The sequence below is a fragment of the Lonchura striata genome, chromosome Z (assembly GCF_046129695.1).
Source record: "Lonchura striata isolate bLonStr1 chromosome Z, bLonStr1.mat, whole genome shotgun sequence".
NCBI lineage: Eukaryota > Metazoa > Chordata > Aves > Passeriformes > Estrildidae > Lonchura > Lonchura striata.
Window position 1 is genome coordinate 60,250,305 of NC_134642.1, and position 23,773 is coordinate 60,274,077.

At 35.9% G+C, this 23,773-nt stretch overlaps 1 protein-coding gene across 5 annotated transcripts in view; it reads left to right on the plus strand.

Moving 5' to 3' along the window:
* The window catches only part of KCNN2 (potassium calcium-activated channel subfamily N member 2), a 71,135-nt gene extending 49,403 nt beyond the window's left edge, over nt 1-21,732 (plus strand). For 2 of the 5 annotated variants that reach the window (XM_021524996.3, XM_077790465.1), the window contains 4 exons: nt 9,479-9,589; nt 11,597-11,724; nt 16,256-16,325; nt 18,183-21,732. In XM_021524996.3, coding sequence (XP_021380671.2) covers nt 9,479-9,589; nt 11,597-11,724; nt 16,256-16,325; nt 18,183-18,470 — 597 coding nt within the window. In that variant the 3' untranslated portion in view covers nt 18,471-21,732. Of the gene's footprint in view, nt 1-3,538; nt 3,682-9,478; nt 9,591-11,596; nt 11,725-16,255; nt 16,326-18,182 lie in introns of those variants that run through there. The other 3 variants (XR_002464905.2, XM_021524997.3, XM_021524998.2) reach the window with 3 other exon arrangements.
* Nucleotides 21,733-23,773: the final 2,041 nt, after the last annotated feature.

The window sequence follows — 23,773 nt, forward strand, 5'->3', positions numbered from 1 at the left end:
TTATGCCTACTGAAGCTGCTGTGCCCGGTTGTCAGTGCCCACCCAGGAGATCTCTCAGATGCTCATCAGCAAGGTGATCTCAGCTACAGGTGGAACACTTTCCTTGTATGATTTCTAAGTGGAACTGCTTGTGTAAGGCAGCACTTCTACTTTCTTAATGGCTGTTTGCATCTAGGGCCTTGGAGTGGTTTGCACGATTTTCCCTGCTTTATAAGGAGATTAATGAAGTTAGCAAAAAATTTAAAGAAGGTCAGTAGAATTGGTAAGGAGTGTGAGAAAATATGAAAATATGCATAATTATAGACTGTGAGATGGATAACTTTTCCAGACCTTTGTAAGCTTCTGCAGGTGCGCAAGATAAAACAATGACAATCAGTTCTTCTGACTGCAAATACAAGGACCTGTTACAAGTATTCTAAGGTTTTTTTTTTCCTTTTAGAACCAGCATTATGTGGTGAGGTGGTGCATTTATTGTATGATGCAAAGTTTATGATGCAGAATCTTCCTCAAAGCCACCCGCCAACAGGTAGAAGCAGACATGTAGGCCAAACCTATGTTGCTAGAAATAAAATGGATGAATTTGCAATTGTCCTGTCACAGGATGCAGTTTGTTGGGTATAGCTTGATGAATTTTGCTTTAAATGAAATAGATGTTATTTGAAGTGTCTGCTTTGCTAATGTGGAAATTTTACTTCTCTTGTTGAAATGAACTTCAAAGAGATTGTTAGGCCTAGGAAAGAACCAAATAAATAAGGGAAGTTTCTTAAATGTATACAATAGCTGTGGACAAGATTCAAGCTTTTCCTTGCAAAAATTTTAAGTGGCATCTTTTATTTGAAGATCACTCATGTAGATGAAGTAGTCTTTTTAGAGTAGTTGCAATGAAGTCAGTGTGTACAATCTGGCTTTAGGGACAATAGTTTTTATTAGTTCCAAATGGTGAATCAAAAATTAATAAGATCTCATTTTAAATCTTCTCATGCTGAAGGTTTTAATGTCCTTTGGAAGTCTGCATTTACTTCTAAACAATCACGGTTTCTTTGCCATGAATCTTGAAAAAGTGATGAGGATGAGGTGTTTCTGCTATAAGAACAGAGAACTCTTCATCTAAGGCTTAATTGTGATGTATGTGCAAATGATAATTGTAGACAGTCTGGTCTTACCAAAAAATACAGAGAACTGTCTAAAATAGGAACATGGCACTTAGAGTAGCAGTTTCTAACTGTCTTATTTTTTGTTGGTAGCAAGATCTGAACTGTATTATTTTTGAAATTTAATAGTTGCTAGATTGTAAGAAAAAAGAGGTGAAAAACAAATAGATTCTAACTGCATAGTTAACATTGTCTGCATGTCTTCTGGGATGAGGCCTTAAAAAGAGAAAAATAAGGTAAACTTACCTAAGTTAAATAAGGTAAAATGTGGAATTTATTTTATAGAACTTCGTGTATAATATACAAAAAGGTCATAAATTATTGTGCATAATAATGTCTAAAATGTGTGATTTTATCAAAACTTCTGTTCACATTGTTTAATTGTGTAGTGTGTCAGAGAAACATAATGAGTTATAAAATACAGAAATGTATTTTGAATTACACTCTAAAGGTTGAAAAGGTATGATCAATTCAAGTTAAAGCACTGTGGTGCATCATTCTGTGGATAAGAAGATACCTCAAACATCTAGAACACTGCTCAGTTTTTACTTCTCTGAGAAAATATGAAAAGCTTTTAGTGTGAATTGGTAGCATCTTGGGTCCATATCTCAGATATATGCTAGAATATAGTGCGTTAGATTCTGATAATTTAGTAATAAATATAAGTGACATCAGGATTTAGAGCAGACTGTTCTTTCTATCGTAGTGCAACCTAAGTAGACAATGTATTGAGCAGAAATTTTATATGGAGAAGACAGTTAATGATGCCTGCATTCTTTGGGGTAAAGCTATTAAAGGTTGGGCTTCTGAGAAATTTGTCAGCTCCTCTACTATTGTTGTTCCAGCACAGCAAATTGCAAAAATGGTAACTTTTGTAGGGAATAAAGGTAGTTTGGGATTATTTCATGTCTGTGCCTTGGTGGTATGAAACTTCTAGCTGAAGTAAAGGATCATAAATGATCAAATTCAAGTTGAGAAGCTTTAAAATGTGATCCCTGTAGTAATGGTTGAGAGGGCTTTAATCTGAAAGGTGAGACAATGACAAAGATTCTACTCCATTTGAGTAAACAACACCTCTTGAAAGATTTTACCATCTTTCAAAACTAGAAAAATTAAGGAAAAAAAACTTCTTCAGAAGGTCTTTAGTTTGTACAAGTAGAGCAGGGAAGTTTTTGAAGTGTCAGAGGACACAGGAATTTTTTCCCACTAAGGTCTAGTTATGGATGTATTTCAATAAATTTAAAGGCAATTAGTTCCTGGCTGGAATGAGAAGCAGTTGTCTCATGCTGCCATTGCTTACATAGGTATGACTAGAGCTGATGACTGTTGCAGCAAAAATTCTTTGATCTGAGAAAATATAATTTCATTTGCAGTAACCTTAGCTTTAATACAAGGGTTTTCATATACTTTTACACATATTCTTATAAAACTTTTGTATTTACAACACAGGTGAGGAACAAGCTGTTAAGCCTGCTCATTTAAGGAAATCAGACTTCAACCCTTGCACAGCAAAAAGTTTTTTATGCATTTTGGGATAAACTGTCCAGGGGTGTTTTAGCTGTTATGACCACTAAAGGTCTCCCAGAAGCCTAGTCATCAGGGCATATTCAATTGTCAGGGTTCTCTGACAGTCTGCAGTCATTAACACTACAGTCATTGTATTCCACATTCAAAGAGATTGTTTCTACAGGTTCTCCTGTTGAAGAGATGTTGTCTTCATATTATAAATGATTGTCCTGTGCTGTCCCACGTCTCTTCTAGTACACAGCTTTAATTTCTCAAGAAGTTTACTTCACCTTTACTTATGACTATCCATTCTATGTGTGACACTATTGAATCAATGTCACACTTATACATAACATTTTAATGGTCTTCATAGTTTTTATTTTCACAACGTTGCTAAAAACCTTATGGCTTAATTAGAAGTAAACAAACGTGCTCATCTACTCTTATGTATATCAGAAATTTAAATGTTGCAATGAAATTCTAAATGTGATGCAGACAAACTCCACTGAAGACAATAGTAGCCAGGCAAATATTGAATACATGAAAATATAAATAATGCAAAGGTTTTTTTAGATCACCCTTTGGTGAGATAGCATAGCTATTGTCCTATTACTCATTATAAAATGATTAGTAAAATCAGTCTTGCAAGGTTTTGCATCCTTCCCAATAAACAGTAACAAATGCAAACCCACATTTATACAGCACCATTTCCCTAGTCTCTGTCTGTATTGTTTTGGAGAGGTTTTTTTTTTTACTTCAAGCAACATTTTAGATTTTTTTTTTCCCCTTCCCTGGTGGTCATGTATGTCCACCTTTGAGAGAGCCAAATGAACAAAATGCCTGTTTAAATTCTTACAGGATTTTCATTTTATGCAGAGCAGCAGGAGGAATGTTGTGCCTTTTCTGGTGCAGAGCTAAATTTCCCACCAGAACCATATGTCTGCAAAGCGCACCTTCTCTCTCCCTCAGTGGATCCCAAGAGAAGTGAGCAAGAAATGTGGCAACTGCCTTCTTTCAGCTACAGGCAAGTACAGCAGGACATTTTTGTGGCACCTACACCACTTAAGATTGCACTTCACTTCCAGTCCAGTAAACCACAGATGCCAGGTGACTTTCAACAGAGACACTGATGAACAGTGTTGTTTCCCTTCTCACCAACAGCACCCTCCAGGTGGTTGCAGGAGTGACTCAATAGTCTTGTAAAGGTATTTCAAAACCTTATCAAAACAAGTACCAAGTGACAATGCCTTAGGCATTTACTTAGAGCACTACAGGGTTTCTCTACTGACCAAATGCTGCTTTCAGTTCTAACTGAAGATGCAGCCAGTGCTAAGCTTTATTTGCCTTAGATAAACCCTTGGTTGAAGAGTTGAAAGCACTTCTCTGGCTGTCAGTAAAACTGGGCCTTGACAAGAATGTTATATGTACATGCTAGACTGCGCTTGAAGTCTGAACCCTGCAGTTTTGCAATCACTGTCTTGCGGTAGTGTGAACCTTCAGTCTTAGCCCTTGTGAGTGGTAGTAAAGGCATGGTCTTGATCCAGATTCCACAGCCACATATTCATTGTGTGCTGTGAGAAACACCAGCTTTTCCCCTCCAGCAGCCATAGCTGTGTCAGATGTGGTTTACTGTAATGTAAACCCTATAGTAACTTTTAGTTTGTCGGCTTTGATACGGTGATTCTGCTGATATAAGCAGAAACCTCAGTGTTGACTGCAAAAGTGAAGAGGATAGAGGATTGTGATTGGACTGCAAAAGGCATCTCAGCTGGCATGTAGTAAGTATATTGAAGAGTAACTTTCATAAGGAAGAAAAAGGAAAAGTCAGGTCTAGTATGGTGTACATGCTATAACTGGGTAATACAGACCTACTGTCTTTATCAATTCTTATTTATATCCCTGTAGACTTTCAGGACTCCTAATCCTATTGATACCAGTACTGTATAAAGAGAATAGAAATACATGGTCCAAATTACTGATGGGCATAGCATTTCCACAGAGCAAAAAGAATGAGAAACAAGGAGGAATTATGTAGGGTCAGTAGAAGTGATCTTGGCATACCAGAATCTGATGTACCTTCACTGGTTTTGCTAGGCTGTGTAGTAAGTAAAATCCTACACAAAGAAGGGGAAGGTTTTAAAACAAAACTATGTATTAGATTTATATGTTTCTAGGGAGCTTTTACTAAGTAAACAGGTGATGCAAAGAATCTTGTCTGAAAGGTCTTGCTAGAGCTGAAATCGATGAGAAGTCATAAAATACTGCAACTGAGGGCAAATGCTCTGTATACAATGCCCCAGAGAAGAGACTACATCGTCACGTAGCAGTGTAACATTTTAAGAATGACAGGCAAAGAAAATAACCATTGCAGCAATCTCGGATGTGTCTAAGACATAGTTTTCTTTGTTAAAGCAGTTGAAAGGAGGCTTGCAATAATTCAGAAGTAAGTGCCAAGAGAAAGACTGTGCGGAAAATATGGAAAGTTGTAATTTATGATGCCTGAAAGTAAAGTGAAAGACAACACCAAGTAATAGTTATGCGTTTTTCTGAGGGTCATGGTTAAGTTAAATTAATGTCACATTCAGTTGCTAAATTTGAAGTATAACTTAAAATACAATTAATTTCATGTTTGTTCTCTTTTCAAATAGCATAGGCTTGACATTAATGCCTGATGACATTATTTTATCCCACTCAATTGAAACTATCCTTCCATTAATTTTTTTAAGGTGTATCAGTCATCATTTAGGCTTATGTAACAGAGAAAATTATTATCCTACTAGTGTTTAAGAACTGCCTAACCATATTTGAGTAAAATGCCAACATTTACTTCCACTTACATTTCTATCAGGGAAACTCACTTTGTATTTTAGGCATCAAAGAGGGCTAGAGGGGTGAATGGCTTTCACAGACTTGTGACCTAAATGAACATTTGAGCTTTAAGTGTCATTCTTTGTCCTTAACAGGAAGAGTGTACTTAGAATTAAAGACAAAAAGAATGTCCTCAAGTTGCTTGCAGTCACATCAAATTGTCTTCATAAGGGACAACAGCTAAATAGATTGACAGTCAAGACAAGTTCTTTCCTGTGTAAATGGTTGTGAAACTTATGCTAGAGGTTGTGCTGCTCATAAATGCAAATTCTACATCACCATCAGAGATCTGATGTCGCTGTAAAATCCAGAGTTTGTTCAGCTGAAAGATTGTGTATATGTTTCAGTTCAGACTTCTTGCTTTATTGTAGACAAATATGCTACATGTCATATCAAGTAAGAAATGCTGTGTGTTCAGGATGAAATTCATGTGCTTCATCTTCTGATCCTTGCAAACAGGAAATAGGCATTAGTCGACTCATCAGCAGAGTCCTAATCTTGCCTATTCTTCTATCTGTGATCTTTAAGAGCTTCTCATGCTTTAGTAGATAATTTCATTCAGCTTGTACATGTTTTCTGGAAAACAGAAGAGTTCTGGTATCAAAATCAGCTTTTAAAATGGGTGGTTGCTGGCAAATACTTGATCACAGAGTACTTGAACACCATCAAATTAATGTATGGTTAATTCTGTTATTACCTGTTTCCACTAAGTAGAGCAGATGAACAATGTAGTCAAACCTTAGCCTTAGCTTGATCAATTTGCTTACACTGCATGTGTTGTAATAATTTCTGTCCTAAGTGCCTTTGAAACCAGGCTGCTTACCAAGCCGAAATACACTGCGATAACTCTGTAAAGCAGGAGATGCTCAGGCAGCTGATTAAGGAGTATGAATTCCAGATAGAATTTATTAATGCTTTGATACCTGAAAATACATATGGTCCTGCCTTTTTCATTTTCTTCATCTTACATATAATTCTCCTGAGCAAGAGCTTGAAGCAATGATTTATATTATTATTTACTTCAAAACTGGATAAAAATGCTGATGTTGAAAGTTAATAGAGTAGTCAAACATAAGACTTTGTAGAATTTTATTCTCTATAAAACCTGTCCTGCAGTTGAAATAATTATTGGTGCTTTTACTTAGTTGAGTAATTTTAATAAATAAGTAGCTGATGCATTGCATAGTACTGATATGACAAACTGGACACTGGGCATATAAGCTGACCTACTGATTTTCCTATGAATCCAGCATATTCAGAAAACATGGCAAGTATCATGCACACAATGCTACCATTTTTAAAGCAACTGTATTTCCTCCATTTAATTTCTGCAATTTTTAATAATTCTCACTTCATTAATACTTTTAAGGATGCAGAGCTCTTTAGAGGAACCATGTAATACTGCAGGTTGGTGTAATATTAATCATGAACATGCAGTTTAAGTGCAATTTTAGTCATTGTTGTAAGCTGCTATGAGTGATTATTTTTCCTTCACAGTAATGTGAAATGTAAACATGCAGGTAGTATAATACTTCCTACTTCTGAAGAAACACTAGAAGAACTCATGTTCTTGCCACAAAACCAAGAGGTTTAAACTGACTTTAGAATACTTTGCCATCACAATAAGCTGTTCTGGAGATGAGGAAGATAGGAGTGCACATACACCATAGAAGTGGTTGTCACTGCTCACCAGTGACAGTATGGTGACGCTGCAGGCAGTATATTTTATGTGAGACATAAAACTCCTACTTTTGACATCGTTTGGCCCTTACAGCTACTGTGCCACATTGAAAAAGCATGGGACTCAATCACAAAGGCTGGAATGATTTTGCCTCTTTTGCCTGCCACGACTCCTCTAGCCTTTTTGAGGAGGGTTGGGAAAGAACCATCTAGTATTTCTCTCCCCCAGGAGAGAAATTAAACAAGTGTTTTGTGCCAGGGTTCTATATTAATAAGCTCATTTCCATTCTAACTTTCTTGCTGTGAGCAGGCAGAACTCTGGTTGTGTCATTAAATCAACACCTGGCCCTGGCTTTCCTGATATGACTGAACCAAAAGATGTCTGCTTTTATCTTCATTTCCTTGTTATTACATGGGGTAATTTATTAATTTATTTGCCTACAGAGAAGTCTTCTGCATATTAGCATTTCCCTTGACAGGAGGAAGACCTAAAGAGCACTGTCTGTTTTCTGGGGATGTAGGATGTGTTAGAGCATCTTCTGCCTTGTCCTCTTCTCAGTAGAGGCTCAATGAGCTTCTGAATTGTTTAGCCTTAAGCTGTGTGGGCTGTATTCTTTCTTTTAAAGTGTTAATGGAGTCTAGAGAAGCAGAAGAACTTTTAGGACCATTTTGACTCATGGAAGGAGCAAAACTACAAGTAAATTCTTTTGACGTCTATTGTCACAAGACTGGACAACAGAGAGTTAGAGAAAAACAAAGGCTTAGTATCAAGGACAAGGAAGAAGCAGGAAATGAAACAAAATTATGAGGGACTCATTTGAAGGAATGCTGAGAGTTGTTGAGGTTGGAAGATGAGAATTAATTGGAGAAAATGAGAAGATAATTGGATGAACTTTCTGGAACAGTCTACCAGGGAAATGGAGAAATTATTAATTGAAGGCTTTCACTGAATTCATTCCATGCCTCAGTAAGTACATAGAGAGACAAGATCCAGTTTTTTAAGGATTCTGTGTGGAAAAGGAGTTTCCAATGAGTTAATTTATTTTGCACTCTCTATGTTTTTATTAATGGATTTTGTATTTTGAAAACTAAATTCTGAGATTTCTTCTGGATTTTCTGGAGAGGGTAAGGCAGTTATAGATGTGGGGGATAGAGAATAAGTTTATGGGAGAAATACAGAATGACTAGAAGAAAGGTCTGTGAATCAAAACGTGCTACGCTTAAATGAGAAGCAATGAGAGATTGCTTTATATTGAATGGTAACAGAAGTGAATAAGAGCTAGATGGGAATGAACCTGCAAGTTAAATGTAGCCTCATATATTTAATATTTATACTTTAAAAAAAAAAAAAAAGCTGTAAAAATTTGTTTATTAAAACAAAATATTCAGGCAGAACAATTTATAGTGTAAAGTAAATGATACCTATCAATGTATAAAATTGACACTGTTTTTATTACCTGGCTTATTTTAGCCTCCTTTCTCTTTAACCTGCCCCATAAATAAGCATTTGAATTTGTGATGCTGATAAAGCCACTGTCATTACAAAGAGAAGGCACCTTCTGGAATTTGCCTGTTGTGCACATGCATGTCCACGTGTATATATGCATGTGCATATATATACACAGCATGAATGAGAAAATTGTTATTTCCTCTGTCCAAGTTTTGAAGATATGGTCCTGTGTATGTGTTCTATTTTATATGGTAATAATATAAGCAGGAATAATATTGGAAAAGATCACTGAAGGATTCAGAACAACGTGAAAATATCTAGAGTGAGTAAATACTAATTTTACTATTATTTTTAGGCCCTGCAGATAATCCTAAGAAACTTTTCTTTTTCGTGTGTGTGTGTGCTAAATACTAATCTAATCTTATTTCCTCTTTAGTAGTCATTGTAACCTTGAGAAAAATTTTAAGAATAGGGTATTCTATTACTGGGATTAAAAAGTTGTTTTTATCACCCCCTTTGTTTATGCATTAGATATGGGATATGCTGAAATTTTCACCCTCTGTGGGAAAAAAAAAAAAAAAAAACAACAGAACTTTTAAGTCATTCTGGTCACTAATTATTTTGGTGCCTTAATAATTTACCAGCCTGTAAATACTGACTTGTCGTAATACTCTGAAATGAAACAGCTGTAGCGTGTTCACTGTATTTAACTGGGATGAATCACCTGATGCCTGCTACACTTCTACAGGAAAGGAGAAACTTCCTCTAAAAACTATGCAAAATGCAGTAATAACATCTTGGGCATTTGTTTTATTGTTTTCAGGGTGCTGGGTGCACTGCACTGGTGGTAGCTGTGGTGGCAAGGAAGTTAGAACTTACCAAAGCTGAGAAACATGTGCATAATTTCATGATGGACACCCAGCTAACTAAAAGAGTAAGTCACATTTTAAAGTTACAGCTGAAAAGGAATACTATGTATTAATTTATTTCTGCATTTATTTTTAAGTAGTCTCCTGATTGGTATCCTTGCTGAACTTTATCATGGGTATTATTTTGAAAGATTAGAAATTGGATGCCTTGAGTTTTTCTTTAAATTGAGGGTAATTGCAAGTTGTCAGCAAATTTTAAGTATTTGTATAGAATATTGTATAGAGGGCCCTTGTATCTGGAAGGTATTTGGTGTGAATGAGTTAATTAGCAGTTAAGTGCTGTAAAACTAAACCATCGTATTAAACCAAAAGCTTTTGTGTGGTATATGCAAATATATTTTTTGTAATTAAAATAGGTGAAATGATAGATAAAAACAAAAATTTCAAGCTATGAGAGATGTTCTTAAGACAACAACATATATTTTCATATGTTGACAACATATGAACAGGAGCAGTGGGGCAGTCTTTCAACTTCTTTTTGTACACAACACATGGTTTATTTAGTGGTATACAGTACCGAAGGACTCTGAAAGATATTTGTATATTATTTTTAGAAGTACCTATTTTTCACAAAATAAGAATCGTTGATATTTGTAGAAATATTTTAAATGAAAGAAAATGCAGCAAACAAGGCAATACAAATCCTTTGCTGAATAAAACAGGTCAGTGTTAGGGAAACAAAAACATGAGTAGTAGCTGTACAGTCCACTCAACTCGTTCAGTCTTCATTACTGAGAAGAGCCAATGTGGGAAGACAGGTCTTATATAGGTATAAAGGGTGTCTGACAAGGTGTCTTTCTGAGCTTGTTGATTTACATTCCTACTGGAGTCAGTTAAGGTGTTGATACTAGACTATAGAAAACAGTTTTTTCCTTCCTAACACAGTTAGTTTTCTAGTGTTATCTGATATCTGAGGCCAAAATGTGTCTCAGAGATTGGCCAGATTTTGAGTCTAGTCTTTATTTATGCATATTAAAGTTCATTTGTTCATCTATTCTTCATATAAATCTCAACGTTAATCTAATACTTTATCCAGGTGGTGCTTTCAGAGCTTTAATCTTGTGAAACTCAAAGCATTTGAAAAGTGAGCCAAGCAAACAAATTCAAGATGCACATCAGATCACAAATCATGCAGATGCTGGGAGCTTTCCGCACAGCCTGATGGTAGCCATACCTTGTGGAAATGCAAGGGCTACTTAGGGATTGTGAGGAGGTCTCTAAACCATGGTTGTGCTTTCAGTAAAGACAGAAGAAGGTCCTCCAGCACTTACAGGTGCAAGGTAGGGGGGCCTGTTGCTGGGCCAACCTATTGCATGACATTCCTGCAATGTCTAAGCCATTGACTTAGCTCTGACACTGCAGTGACTGGCATGATATAAAGTTGGAGGGAGAGAAAATAAAGGTGAATAATTAGGACAATTTTTATTTCCAAGTAGCCTAGTCATTCAGCCGTTAATCAATATTGCATTCAAATTATTTGTATGTTTTTAAGCATTCGTGAAAATTTTGGAGGGCCTAATAAGAGAACTATAGGTTCTCTTAACATCTTATGGAAAGCCAAGAAAAAGGACAAAGTGCTCAAATAGCTCTGGAATTTTAAAAGACCATTAATGCTAAGAGAATTAAGAAGTGATAACAAGAACAAGAAAGAGAGAAAGATTATGTTCCTATTGAATACATTTAATTAACGTACAGATAATGCAATAGTATTTTCTCACTGTAATTTATATTGCCATAAACACCAAACAGTTCCAACTCTTTGAAGATGGAAAACTATTCCTGGACGCAAAAATACTTGATCTGAACATCACATCTATATAAAAAGGAAACTACTCAGCAGTCCCCTTAATCCAGTTGTTGCTTTCTTCCCTCAGTGCTGCAGCTTCTTGAGGTACCCACTTCTCACAGTTAAGACAGCATTTCAAAAGCTCTAGGAGGAGTTAATAACAGAAAAGTGAAAACATAAGATTATTCTACTTTTGTCAGCCTATTTTTTTTCTTTTATTAAACAGGTGAAAAATGCAGCGGCCAATGTACTCAGGGAAACATGGTTAATTTATAAAAACACAAAGCTGGTTAAAAAAATAGACCATGCAAAAGTAAGGAAACATCAACGCAAATTCTTGCAAGCTATTCATCAGTAAGTACTATTTTGCTTTCTTTTCCCTCCCAAGGTGTTTTGCTGGTAGTTTCCTTCTCTCTCAGTCACTCTTAATATCATCTGGCCCCCTCTCTCCTCTCCCCTCACTATTCCCTTCCCTTCATAGAAGATTGTTCTGGAGTTTTATTTTCTTTCAGAGTAAGACAAAAATAAGCATTTACTGTATTATGTGTTTACAATAAAATAAAAAGGTACACTGGCAAGTTATGTCCATATAAACTGGTCAATGGTTTTTGGACTCTTCCTATACTTCTTGAATTATCAATATTTTTTTGTTCTATGCCACTGAGACCATCCTTTGTGCATTTTCTTCCAGGTAGAAAGATGTGAGCTACAATAGACAGAGGGAAATTAAAAAAAAAAAAAAAAAAAAATCAAAGCAAAACAAAAAAAATTTCTTTGTAGTAGATGTTTTAATATCTTAAAATCAGAATGATGTGATAGAAGAGAGTATGTATGAAGTGTTTGATGAAAAGAATATTCATCAAGTATCATTTCATAGCCCACCAGCATTTAGTTGCCTCTCTCCACTGCATATTGTCAGTGCACAAAATCAAATGTTGGTATGTCAGCTATAACCCCTGCCATCTGTTCTAGAAAATGGGACTGTATGCCAATAGTTGAGACTATTGAGCATCTCTGGCATTATTCAAATGAGTTCTTCCCCTCTACTTGGGAGTCTGAAAACAAGCCTGAGACCTAAAACTGGTTGTAGGATTAAGCTGTGCTATGGTATTGCCAAACTACGAGTATTTATCTAAAATTTGCAGTATGTATTTGTCATAAAGCACATCCAAATGAGCAGAATTGCACAATGGTTACTATTCTTGAACTGCATGAGAGGGGAAAAAAAACTCAGGAACCTTTTTGTCCTCAGGAACCAGAATTCTTTTGAGGAATGGTCAGTCAGTGTTTGTCTGTTCTATTTGTTATCCCTATTCAGCCTGAGGCAGCCATTTGTATAGCCTATGAAGATAGTTCTCATGAGTTACAGGGAAGAAGTAAATTAATTAAGTTTATTTTCAAACTGATGGTTTCATAACCATCAGTTATAGCGTAGGCCTGTGTCTGAGACAACCAGGGAAGAGCTGTGAAGGAAGCATCTATGATGAAAAGAACATCTGTGTAGCATCTTACAGGAAAGACAGGAAGGAAAGTCCAGGTTTACTCATTTTCTATTAGTAAATTTAGACTAACCATCTTTCTCTATTTCATAATTTTGAAGCAGTAAGTAGCTAAGCTTAAGTTGTGAAGTACACTGTAAACCTTGATTACTGTATTATGTTTAGCAAACTTGCAGATTTAAATGTTACTGTGTTATTGTGGAGATACTTTGAGGAATAAAAATACAATAGAAGTTGAGGGATTTTTATGTGACTATAAAGAAGTATATTTGTATATAGTAATTTAGCCATCCTGCTTAGCTTAAAGGATTGGGAGGTGGAGGGGAGTGGAAGGGTTCTGGGAAGAGGATAGCATGTCATGTGCATCTTTGCTGGACTTGAATCCTTGATTGCAAAGGTTGTGCCTTAATATTTTAACTTTACTGTTTATTTTGTGTGTGTGTGCGTGTGTTTGTGTGTCTGTGTGTGTATGAGCACATATGTTCAGAAAAGAATCTATAAAGCACAGCAGGCTCGATCTCCAGCTTTTTTTATCACTCAAGCTCAGAAGAACTTTTCAGGATGTAAAGGGTGTTCTGCACCTCCCTTAAAAATTAATTAATCAGGTGGAGGGAAAAAGGTGGCATCAGTAATTTTTTCCTAGGTGTGACAGCCAGGTTGCACATCTTAATAATTTCTCTCTTTTACCACTTTGCACTACAGCCCCAAAACTTTTGTATTCAGGAAAGCAAATGAAAGATAATTTTTCCAATATGCTGAAGACTGCAACATGAAAGAAAATATTGCACTAGCAGTTTGCTTTCTTCCTGCAGCTGATTAGACGGATGCAAATTAATTTTTTGTCCCTTTCCATCTTTGCACTTTTTCTCAAATGACTTACAGTTTTCCATCTTCCCAGAGTCTTAAGTTTTGTTTGGTCCCTCTCCTTCACCTTCCAACCATTTCATTGGAGACAAAAATAAAAAGAGTGGCATTTCAGGGCCAATTTCGTAAAAGAAACCAGACTTTATCATGATGACAGTCATGGTCACAGCTCTGAAATGTGTTCAGCTGGTCTAGGTGTTCTGCTTCTCATGCACATTAGATAAGATGAAGGTAAAATCATAAAAAGGCATGTTATGTATTGTATGAATAAGAAAATCTACAGATGATAGTTAATGGGAAGGCTTGAAGGCACTTCCTTCATCATGAATGCAAGTTAGACGCCTCCTCAGGCAGCTACTGATCAAAAGTAGCAACTCCCTAGGACTTTCCACCTGCTAAATCGAGCCCACTGTGCTCATTTGGTTGTTTTAGTATATTTTACACTTTGTTTTCTTTTGTTTTGTCTTTTTTTCAACAAAATGAAAATAGAGCTCGGAAGTAAGTTGTACAAGCTGTTCCTTTCTAAACTTGCAGAATTTACCACTGTCTGCATGCAAAAAATAGAGTTTTTATTTGTGAACTTCAGTGGTCTGATTGCTGCCATGGAAATGCGATCCAGAATCATGATCTTTTTCTGTGATAAGTGAAGTTCATAAAATCAAAATTTTATCTTAATGAATTATACTAAGAAAGTCTGTTGGTTTTCTTTAAATCCGGCTGCTGCAGCTAAAGACTTGCCATATCTTTACATTCTTACAGCTTATGGTAGGTGTTGGCTTGGTTACTATGAAGAATTATCATGTTAGTGTCAACTGGTACTTGTAGTACTACAATAATAATGAACTTCCTGGAATTTAAAATTAAAATCCTGATTGTCAAACAGATGACTCAGTGAATCTTAAGAAAAGCAGAAAGCACATATTCTGCAAATTATTTGAGAGAATGGTCATCAAAACACTGGGGTTTTCTTTCTCCAGTGAAATAATTTCCTTTGAATAATTATTCTGTTCTGACACTGTGATTATATAATTCTGTACCTTGGAGACTCCTATATAGTTTTTGATTTAGAAAAACTCCACCTTGTAGCCTGTGAAAACACCACTCATACCATCTACATCTATGCTGTGCTCTGAAAGAAGCTTCCAGGGAAAGAAGAGCATATGGCATTCCAGTGACAAACCTCCTGGAATGCCAGTTTTATGTGATCAGTTCATTTCTACCTTAACAGAGTTATTTCCATTTATATTTTAAAGATATTTTTAAATGATACTTCACTCTCCACAACTTATTTTCTCATACCGGTTAGACTACATATGAAAGGAATTGCTTGTAAACTAAAGACATGAAATAAAATTTCTGGTTTTGGACTACCTTCAAGGTTTTCTTTAAACTAGCTTTCTAAGTAGTACCCTCACTGAGAAATGGGCAGAGAATGCGTTAGCAACCCACGTGTCACAAAATGCTGCCATACTTCCATTTGACAGCTAAGCAAATTGTAATTTTGGTAGGCCCTTGGCAGACTGGTAGACTGAAGTGGTGCCTTATCACACATTGTATATAAATTGATACCTTGGTTTTGCAAACCCTATTTCCTGCTCTAGAACACCCAGAAAAGCCATTGAAAGTCCAGGTATGGATCTATTATGAGATGTTGAACAAATTAATCATACTTAAGGGAGAAATTGCCTATTTGTGAAAATGGAATCTACAAACCACTCCTCTAGTAGGTAATCTGAAAAACATGGTGTTCATATCAGAGAATGCATACAAAGGGTCATGTATCTTGCCAAAAATGTGCATAACCAACAATAATGCAGATAGGTACACATCAAAGAAACAAATATACCTTTGCTGCTTCTTTCTTAGCTTTTCAGTGCTGTAGTTTAAATAGTGCTTTGAAAAAGAATGATGTCAATTTAAAAGGTAATCATATTTAGATTCACAAATTATCTGAAAAATCCAAATGTATTGGCAAGCATGTTGGTTATTTAGCTGCTGGTCTGATGGAAGTTCTGTTTAAAGGAGAAACTCACTTATCACTGTATGTTCATCAGGTTCCAACACCTGCTAACCCAATCCATTTCCGACAGAACAGGGCTAATACCTGTATCTAGTCATGTAGGCATGGGAAGATTCTTGATTACTACAACAATAATGACCAAAACCTGTTGTTCTATGTTTCTTCCTATATCTACTTGTCACGATACTGAGGCTTTGAGGAATGTTTTGGCTTTCTTTCATGTAGTCTGGATAAATTGTTATCTTCTTTTTTGAATTCAACTTTGACCATGGCAAATGGTATTCTCAAGGACATCACATTTCCTTGCTCTTTCCTTTTTTGCGGTGTTGAAGAAGCATGCTTCTCATTGTAGCAGGCACATTAAAGATTCTGACTCTACACAAAGTAGTCAAGGCATTGTCCATGCAGTTATTTGCTCTTGTAAGTTTTGTGCATGCTCTCTAGAAATCCTAGTATGACCTCATACAAAGAAAAAAATTTGACTTAAAATTCCACTTTTTAGATTAAGAAGTGTAAAAATGGAACAAAGGAAACTGAATGATCAAGCCAACACTTTGGTGGACCTGGCAAAGGTTAGTAGGCAGTTACTGTTGTTTCAACATTCATCCTTTCAAAACGAACAGTTTTTAAGTGAAAATATTATGCGTTGTATGTGCAAATATGGTTAACAAGGTAACAAGGTGTTATATGTAGGAAATGAAAATATGTGTGTGTTTTGTGGTAGCACCTACATCCTGAAAAAGAATCCTGATGAAAGTTTGAATGTGCCATATTTATTTATGGTTTTTTTGTACATTTGAAAAAGACTTCACAATTGAGAGGCTGATCCTGAGAGCTCCTGAGCTGACTGCAGTGGTCATGGTAAACGCTGAACTGTGAACGGGCTGTAGTTGTGTTGCGCTGTGAAGTAAGAAGATTTGCCATGTGGTGATAGTGACTGTGCCATGACAGACCATTGTAAATGGCCTCTAGACTGGAGTTAGAGGTTCTGGATTCCTGTTCCTGTTGTCTTATGCAGCAGTAACTTCAGACAAGTAAATTTAGATCTGCATTTATTTAAGTTTTTATAGGGAATAACAGCTGCCTGCTTTGATAATATACCATAAGTCTTTTAAAATCTTTTTTAAACCATTAGAGTTGAAGTAAAAGAGGCTATCCAGTTGTGATCTGCTTGTTTGCTGTTGCTAATATTTTTCATAAATATTCATATATTATAAACTAAAAAGTGAGAGGTCTGAGCTGATAGCATTTTGGATTTCTCATTAGAACTTAATATTTAACAGTTACTGTGAGCTTAATTTGAGGCTACATTAGAAGCATTAATGGGCTCTTCCTAAGGGTTTCTTGTACACCTCTTCATTTACCTCAAAATCCTCCTCAATTTCAAATACATCAAAGCAAAGATTAAACTCTTCAGTGTTCATTCCCCTCTTGCTTTACAGAACCACGTGACAACCTCAGGCGAAAATACAATTCAGTCTAATGCTTTTGGCAGCTAATAAGGACTTTTAATATACTATTTTGTGTAGACTACTTCACTTTCAAGAGTTATGCTAGCATCCTAAAATAAGAGGCAGAGCAATAGGTTATAATACACCTGATACTGAAGTGGTTTACACTTCAGGCATTCATTCAATTAATTTGCCTTTCCTTCAGATTGTTCATAAAATTCAACTGATTTTTCTACTGAATTACATCCAGTTTTGACTCTAGTTTAAACAATCTGAAGTCTCAGTCTATAAGAGGCAGACATTCAGCCATTACCTTTTCACCAAGTCTCTATGAAATTACACATTTCAGATTACATTTTCACTGACCATTGTGTCATTTTAAAGTACACTCTATATATTTGCTGTATTCCAGCAGTGTTTTGTAGAGGCCAGATAGATTGGAGAGTGCAAAAGTAGAAAAGCATACGATTGAGTTTTTACTCCTTGCACTACTTTTCAAAAACAATCCACTGAACTCCTCTTATTGCCAATTAAAGAAAATCTACTCAGTTTAAGGAGCAAGCCAGTGAACAACATTTGTGCTCCACTTAGAAGAATGAAGGTATTTAAAACCAGAATTAAAAACACTTAAGGATGGAGCACATCAGTGGAGCCTTCGGTTCCCTTTTGGCTTAGCCTGACTGCTCAAAAGGCTTGGCCTGGTACATTCCCAAGCACCCAAATGTCCTAAAAGGGTCTGGTCTTTAATTGATTTCAACTTCAACATCGAAAGTGCTACTAAAGGGCATTATGTTTCTGCTCAAGAAATCTAATAGAAAGTTTAGTCTACTGTAATTTAATCTGTAGGAAAAATTATTTCACAAAACTAGATACTGTTATAATACTCATCCTATTTTACAAACCCTTGTAGAGTTGTTCTACTTGTTACAATACGTGTAAGGTCTCTCTAAACCTTTACTTACATCCTTCTACTTTCAGACTCAAAACATCATGTATGACATGATTTCTGACTTAAATGAAAGAAGTGAAGATTTTGAGAAGAGAATTGTTACTCTGGAAACTAAACTGGAAACTTTAATTGGTAGCATTCAAGCTCTTCCTGGACTGATTAGCCAGACAATCAGCCAGCAACAGAGGGAATTCCTCGAGGCTCAGATACAAAATTACGATAAGCATGTTGCCTACAGTGCTGAACGATCACGATCTTTGTCAAGAAGAAGGAGATCATCCTCCACAGCACCACCAACTTCATCAGAGAGTAGCTAGAAGAGAATAAGTTAACCGCAAAATAAAGACTTTTTGCCATCATATGGTCAATATTTTAGCTTTTATTGTAAAGCCCTATGGTTCTAGCCAGAGTTATCTGGGTTCTGATGTCAGAATCCTGGAAACCTGAACACATTTTAGGCCAAAATGAGTGAAAACTCTTCTTTTTTTCCCCCCTCCTCCTCTCAGATGCACAGTGAATGCACCTAGTATTGCTATATTAGATTGTTCTTCCTGTAATTTCACTTTTTATTCATGCACTTCAAACAAGCTTTACTACTGCAATACATAATCTAATATAATAATGTTAATTTCTGCACATAGTTACTTGATTACTTTGACCTATACAACCAAAAAAAAAGATCACAATCAAAAGACCTAATTATGAACTTTAAGAAACTAAATCAAAGCTTAATAATTATTTCTAAGTATGAAAGCTAACTGTCTAAACTTTGCTTACAGTGGAGGGGGAAAAAAACCAATCTTAATCTTAAACAGTGTGCTGTAATATGTATAGTCATTTTAAAAGGTCATGAACAGCTTTGATTTCTGAAGTGATAAATTAAAAATATAGTTTATCCTAGAAAATAAGTCTCAGAGTAAGCTATGGGTTTTTAAAGTATTGTTAGGGCTTTTATTTAACATGCATTGGTACACACACACACACATAGATAATATATATATACATATGTATTTATGTATATAAAATTATTTATGCAATGCCCATAGCAATGATCTTTTAAACTGACTATTCGTAAAGCTACTGGCATGCAAAAAGCACAGGCAAAGTCCTGTTTACTTGTTCAGAGTCTCATAAAAATGCCAGGTACGTTTGTCCAGATCAAAAACATCACTTTCACCCAGAAGTCTCCTAATAATGCTATTTGGGTTTTGAAAGTGTTAGGTTGCTGCTTTCTCCACTCCTTTCTTTGAGTTTCTGGTGTGAATGACTGACACACAGACTTACAGTACACCTGGTTGTGTGATGGCAGCACAGTGTTCTGTATACATTATGTTTGGGCAACCCCTATGGTTCCTGCTATGCAGTCAAGCTTAGCAAAACACTTCTAGCAATATTTCCAAAATCTCCTGTAAAAAGCCAGCTGTAGACTGGAGTTACAACAGTAGGGTATCTATAGTACTTTATTTTCATGCATAAAAAGAAGGTCTCCTACTTTTTTAAGGAAAAAAAAAAAAAAAACCCACAAATCACAAAGCATAGTCACCAGTAGGCACTGGTGAAAAGGTTTTGACTGGCATTTCTCCTGGTTTATGTTCCAGAATAGCAAAACTAGGTAAGTTTAAATGCTTAGTACATGCAACTTGCATTAACAATTCCTAGTTATAAACAGGAAATTAGTTGACTTTATGAGATATCTTTTAGTACTTGCTATTTATGAAATGTGCCAGTCCAGTCTGCCCCTCCCCCAGTTTACAGCCAAGGGTGATATCTGTAGCTAAGAAAGTAGACATGGCTGACTTTCTGTCTGCCTAGAGGTAACCAACTTGTTACCTCTTGTTGAAGGAATTGAGGAAATGCACATTGCTCCATGAAACACTGTGACTTCTGGTCAGCAAGGACAGGCAGGAAAGAGTAATGCAGGAAGTCAGGGCAGAGCCCTTCTGGGAAAGACAGAAGAGCTTTCCAGCAACCAGAATTCCCCTAACCAAATACATAATCTGAAATCAAACAGCAGACACTTTAGGCCTATTCAAATTAGAGGATCTTCCTTTTCTGGTGTTACGAATGTATAAATGATGAATGTACAAGTGACATCCAGAGGTCTTGCATGCTTATTAAAAGGTCAAGAATTTCTCCAACTTTTTATGTCCTTGAGAAAGATGATGACTTCAGTATTTTTCCCCCTAGAGCAAGACAGTTGCATGCCTTTGGCGTGCCTTATTTACAGACTGTGGTATTTTGTGACTGGAAATAACAAACAGTATGCATATTTGCAGTTCTGCTTTTATTTTATGGAGATCATTTTCAAAGGAAAATATGAATATTATACAGTCCTAATACTTTTCTAGTGCAGTCCTTAACTAGGTGAGATTGTGAGTGGTCATAAGGCCAGTAGTAATTAATAATATTGGAATTTAATAGTCAAGTTTTAGAAATCTTTTTTCTCCTTTTTTGCATTTAGTTTAGAGTACTTTTCTTGACATTGAATGTGAAATACACTTTCTGTAGCTTGAATACATTCCTTTTTCTCCTGTCAGCTTGAACTAGCTCTTTCATTGTTTACATCTTTTTAATATAACACCCATTTTTTGCATAACAGGGTTTTTAAAGAACTGTAGCTCCACTTTGAAAATTTTTGTCAATCTGTCAATTTTAATTAAGATCCAGCTGCAAGTATTGAGCTGGCTATTTCTGTTGTGAAAGAGCAGCTGTCAATCTTTGACCTCTCTATTTCTTTTACTCACTAGGACTCAGAAGTCTGAACCTAATATTATTGCCACAGCTTTATGCAATGGTGAGATTCATCAGAATTATTTCCATCAGTAGCATTCTGTAACAACCTGCCAAATAATTTTGGATTCCTTTCTTCTTTTTAAAGCAAAAAACAAATTATGTCACCATGTTATACTCCAGTTCTACATCTTAATTTACCTTCAAGATCACTACAGATATTTTATCTGCATTTTCAGCACATATGATTTTTTCTTGTAATATCTGATTTCAGCACTAAGGTGCTGCATGGGGATACAATACATGAAAGGACTGATATAAACTTTTATTCAGGAGAGCACAAAGCACTCTTGGTTTGATTTTCTTACTCTTGACACTAAACTCCTTTTAGTCTTCCCTTGTCTGACTTTTGTAGTACCACAAACTCCATTACTGAATTTTTAGTTCTAAAAGTTTAGCTCTATCATTGTCAACATATATAATCACTGAAAACATATCATTATGACAAATCGTGGAAACTGTATATTTAAATGTAGACTTTTCTTGTAAAGATTGTTTACAAATGGCGAGTCTTTCTCAAAGCATATGGCATATTTACCATATTGTAAAGCTTCATGCACCTCTTGCCTTAGTTTCACCAGTAGGAAAATTCTGCTTTCAGTTGCTATTAAACTCCTTTCACTACATTCCAGACACTGATTCCATTTATAAGTTTCTTGGGAGTCTTGTTGCTAGTCTGCTTTTGTAAAGACACCAAGCGAAGATAACTTGCTTGGGAGGACTGAAATGTAAGATCACAAGTAGACCTGTTCACTATGCTTAAAATTAAATGCATTGATTTAAATAGTACTTTTTACTTGCATTTATGTTTTTTGCAGAATCAGAATAATACATTAATATGTTTTATGCTTGCAAGTGCTCTGCAATTTTTGATTCTGTAAATCATTATGTATTTTAAGCCTGCAGATCTTTCCAGATAGACTTGTGCAACTCAGCTTTTCTTTACCTCCTGTTGCTCCATAAGGATGTATCTAATATGGAAAGAGATTTACTATCTAGAAGTTTGGCATCCAGCTTAGGAGCTCTAAATGCCTTCTGGAGGTTCATACCTTGTGAACTATTTCAAAACTATAGCTACCCAGACTGAATTGGAATCACTGTCATCATTAGAGCAAACATAAGTGATACGTATACTGTTTTACAAATTGTAAGACTCTTTCCATGTCAGATCATATGTAAACATTCAAGCTGATATGCCACACATTAAGAGCATATCTAAGCATAAAAAAATAAAAGGTGTTCAATGTGTCTAAAATTCAGAATAAAATCTGTAACCCTTATCAATACTAAAAATTTAAATTGTTTGTAAACTCTTTTCCCCTAACACTTATGAAAAATTCTCTACTAAGCTTTATCCACAGAAGGTTTTCTGATTAATGTGTGTTCTCCCCATCTGTCAAACTGTTTGTTCGTATCCATTCTATTTTTTACATCAAAGTCCTTAAAGGCTTTTTATCCTTTTATTAATAATTATTAAGGGGTGACAAAATAATTATAAAATAATAAATATAAAATAATAGAGGGGAAGGTAGGAAGGAGCTAACACTTATGTATGTCATTTTCAGAATTCCACCACTGCATCAGCATATCTAAATGCTCAGGTAGAAAAACACAAAAATTTTAGCCAGCACTCCTGGCTACCCAGGTCCAATCCAGCCCTAGCCTGGGAAGAGCACTGCCATATCTGAAAAGTTCTGAGCTTACACACACTCAAAGCAACTATTCTTGTGTGTGGAAATTAATGACCACAGAACCTTATATGTGCATAATAAAATTAACCTACAGGTGTCAGTTAGGACTTACAAATGTGGTCCTATATCTGTTGGCACAAATTCAGCAAAAACTAAGCTATAATGTATATTAGCCTTTTTATTCTGAGCATTTTAAGGGGTACCTGTAAGATCTTACCTCTCTCTCTGACTTAGAGAATAAAGAAAAAGAGACACTTAGAAGATGCTTTGCAGTCAGGAGTGAATAGGGTTAACTCTGACTTGCCTGCATCCTCATTGCACAGCAGTTCTGGCCCAAAAACCACAGGGTTTTATTCGCTCCAGAAAGAGCAGGTTTCTCTCACTATAGAGGGAATTATCACAGCACTGAGCAAGTAAATCCCATCTCTCAAGAGCAGCTCGGTGTGAAAGATGACCATAATAAATACGAAAGGACGATTGTGATAATTTATGCAACTCTACTCAAGACTTACAGCTTAGCACAGCATCAAGTCCAATGCAGACACTTGATTCCCTGCCAAGAATTGCAGCTGGACAGTACAGCACATGGCTGGAGCAGGTGGCAGCATGGTCTGGACTAGGGTATGTAGACATCCTAAAATGGAGGCAGTTACCAGAATTAGCATCACCATACTGCCATGTATTAGATTTTGTTACAGTGATATAGTTGAAGATCTATTAGATAAATAAATTTCAGACCTTTATGTGAAGAAGATTCCTTTGCAGAGGATTGCGAAACTTTTCTGCACATTGAAGGATATGCAACACAGTGTCAGTGAAAGGAAAAACAGGAAAAACATTAGCCACAGTCTTGATCCTGTTGCGAACTAGCATGGCAAGTAACAAAATTAGATGGAGAACTGAAGCTTTGTGCTGACTTCCCTTTCATTTAGATTCACTTAAATCCATTAGTGTCTTCAAATATTTAGGAGAACCTATACTGTTTTCAATTATACATGAAGTGAGCCACAAGCTTTTAGTTAGATTAAAAGGTTTTACTTTAAGACTATTCCTATTCTGACCTACTGTTCCCTTTCTAACCTGAATTTCAAAGTACCTGAGTCCAAAAAGGACATGCATATTTTCCTATGTGGATTACA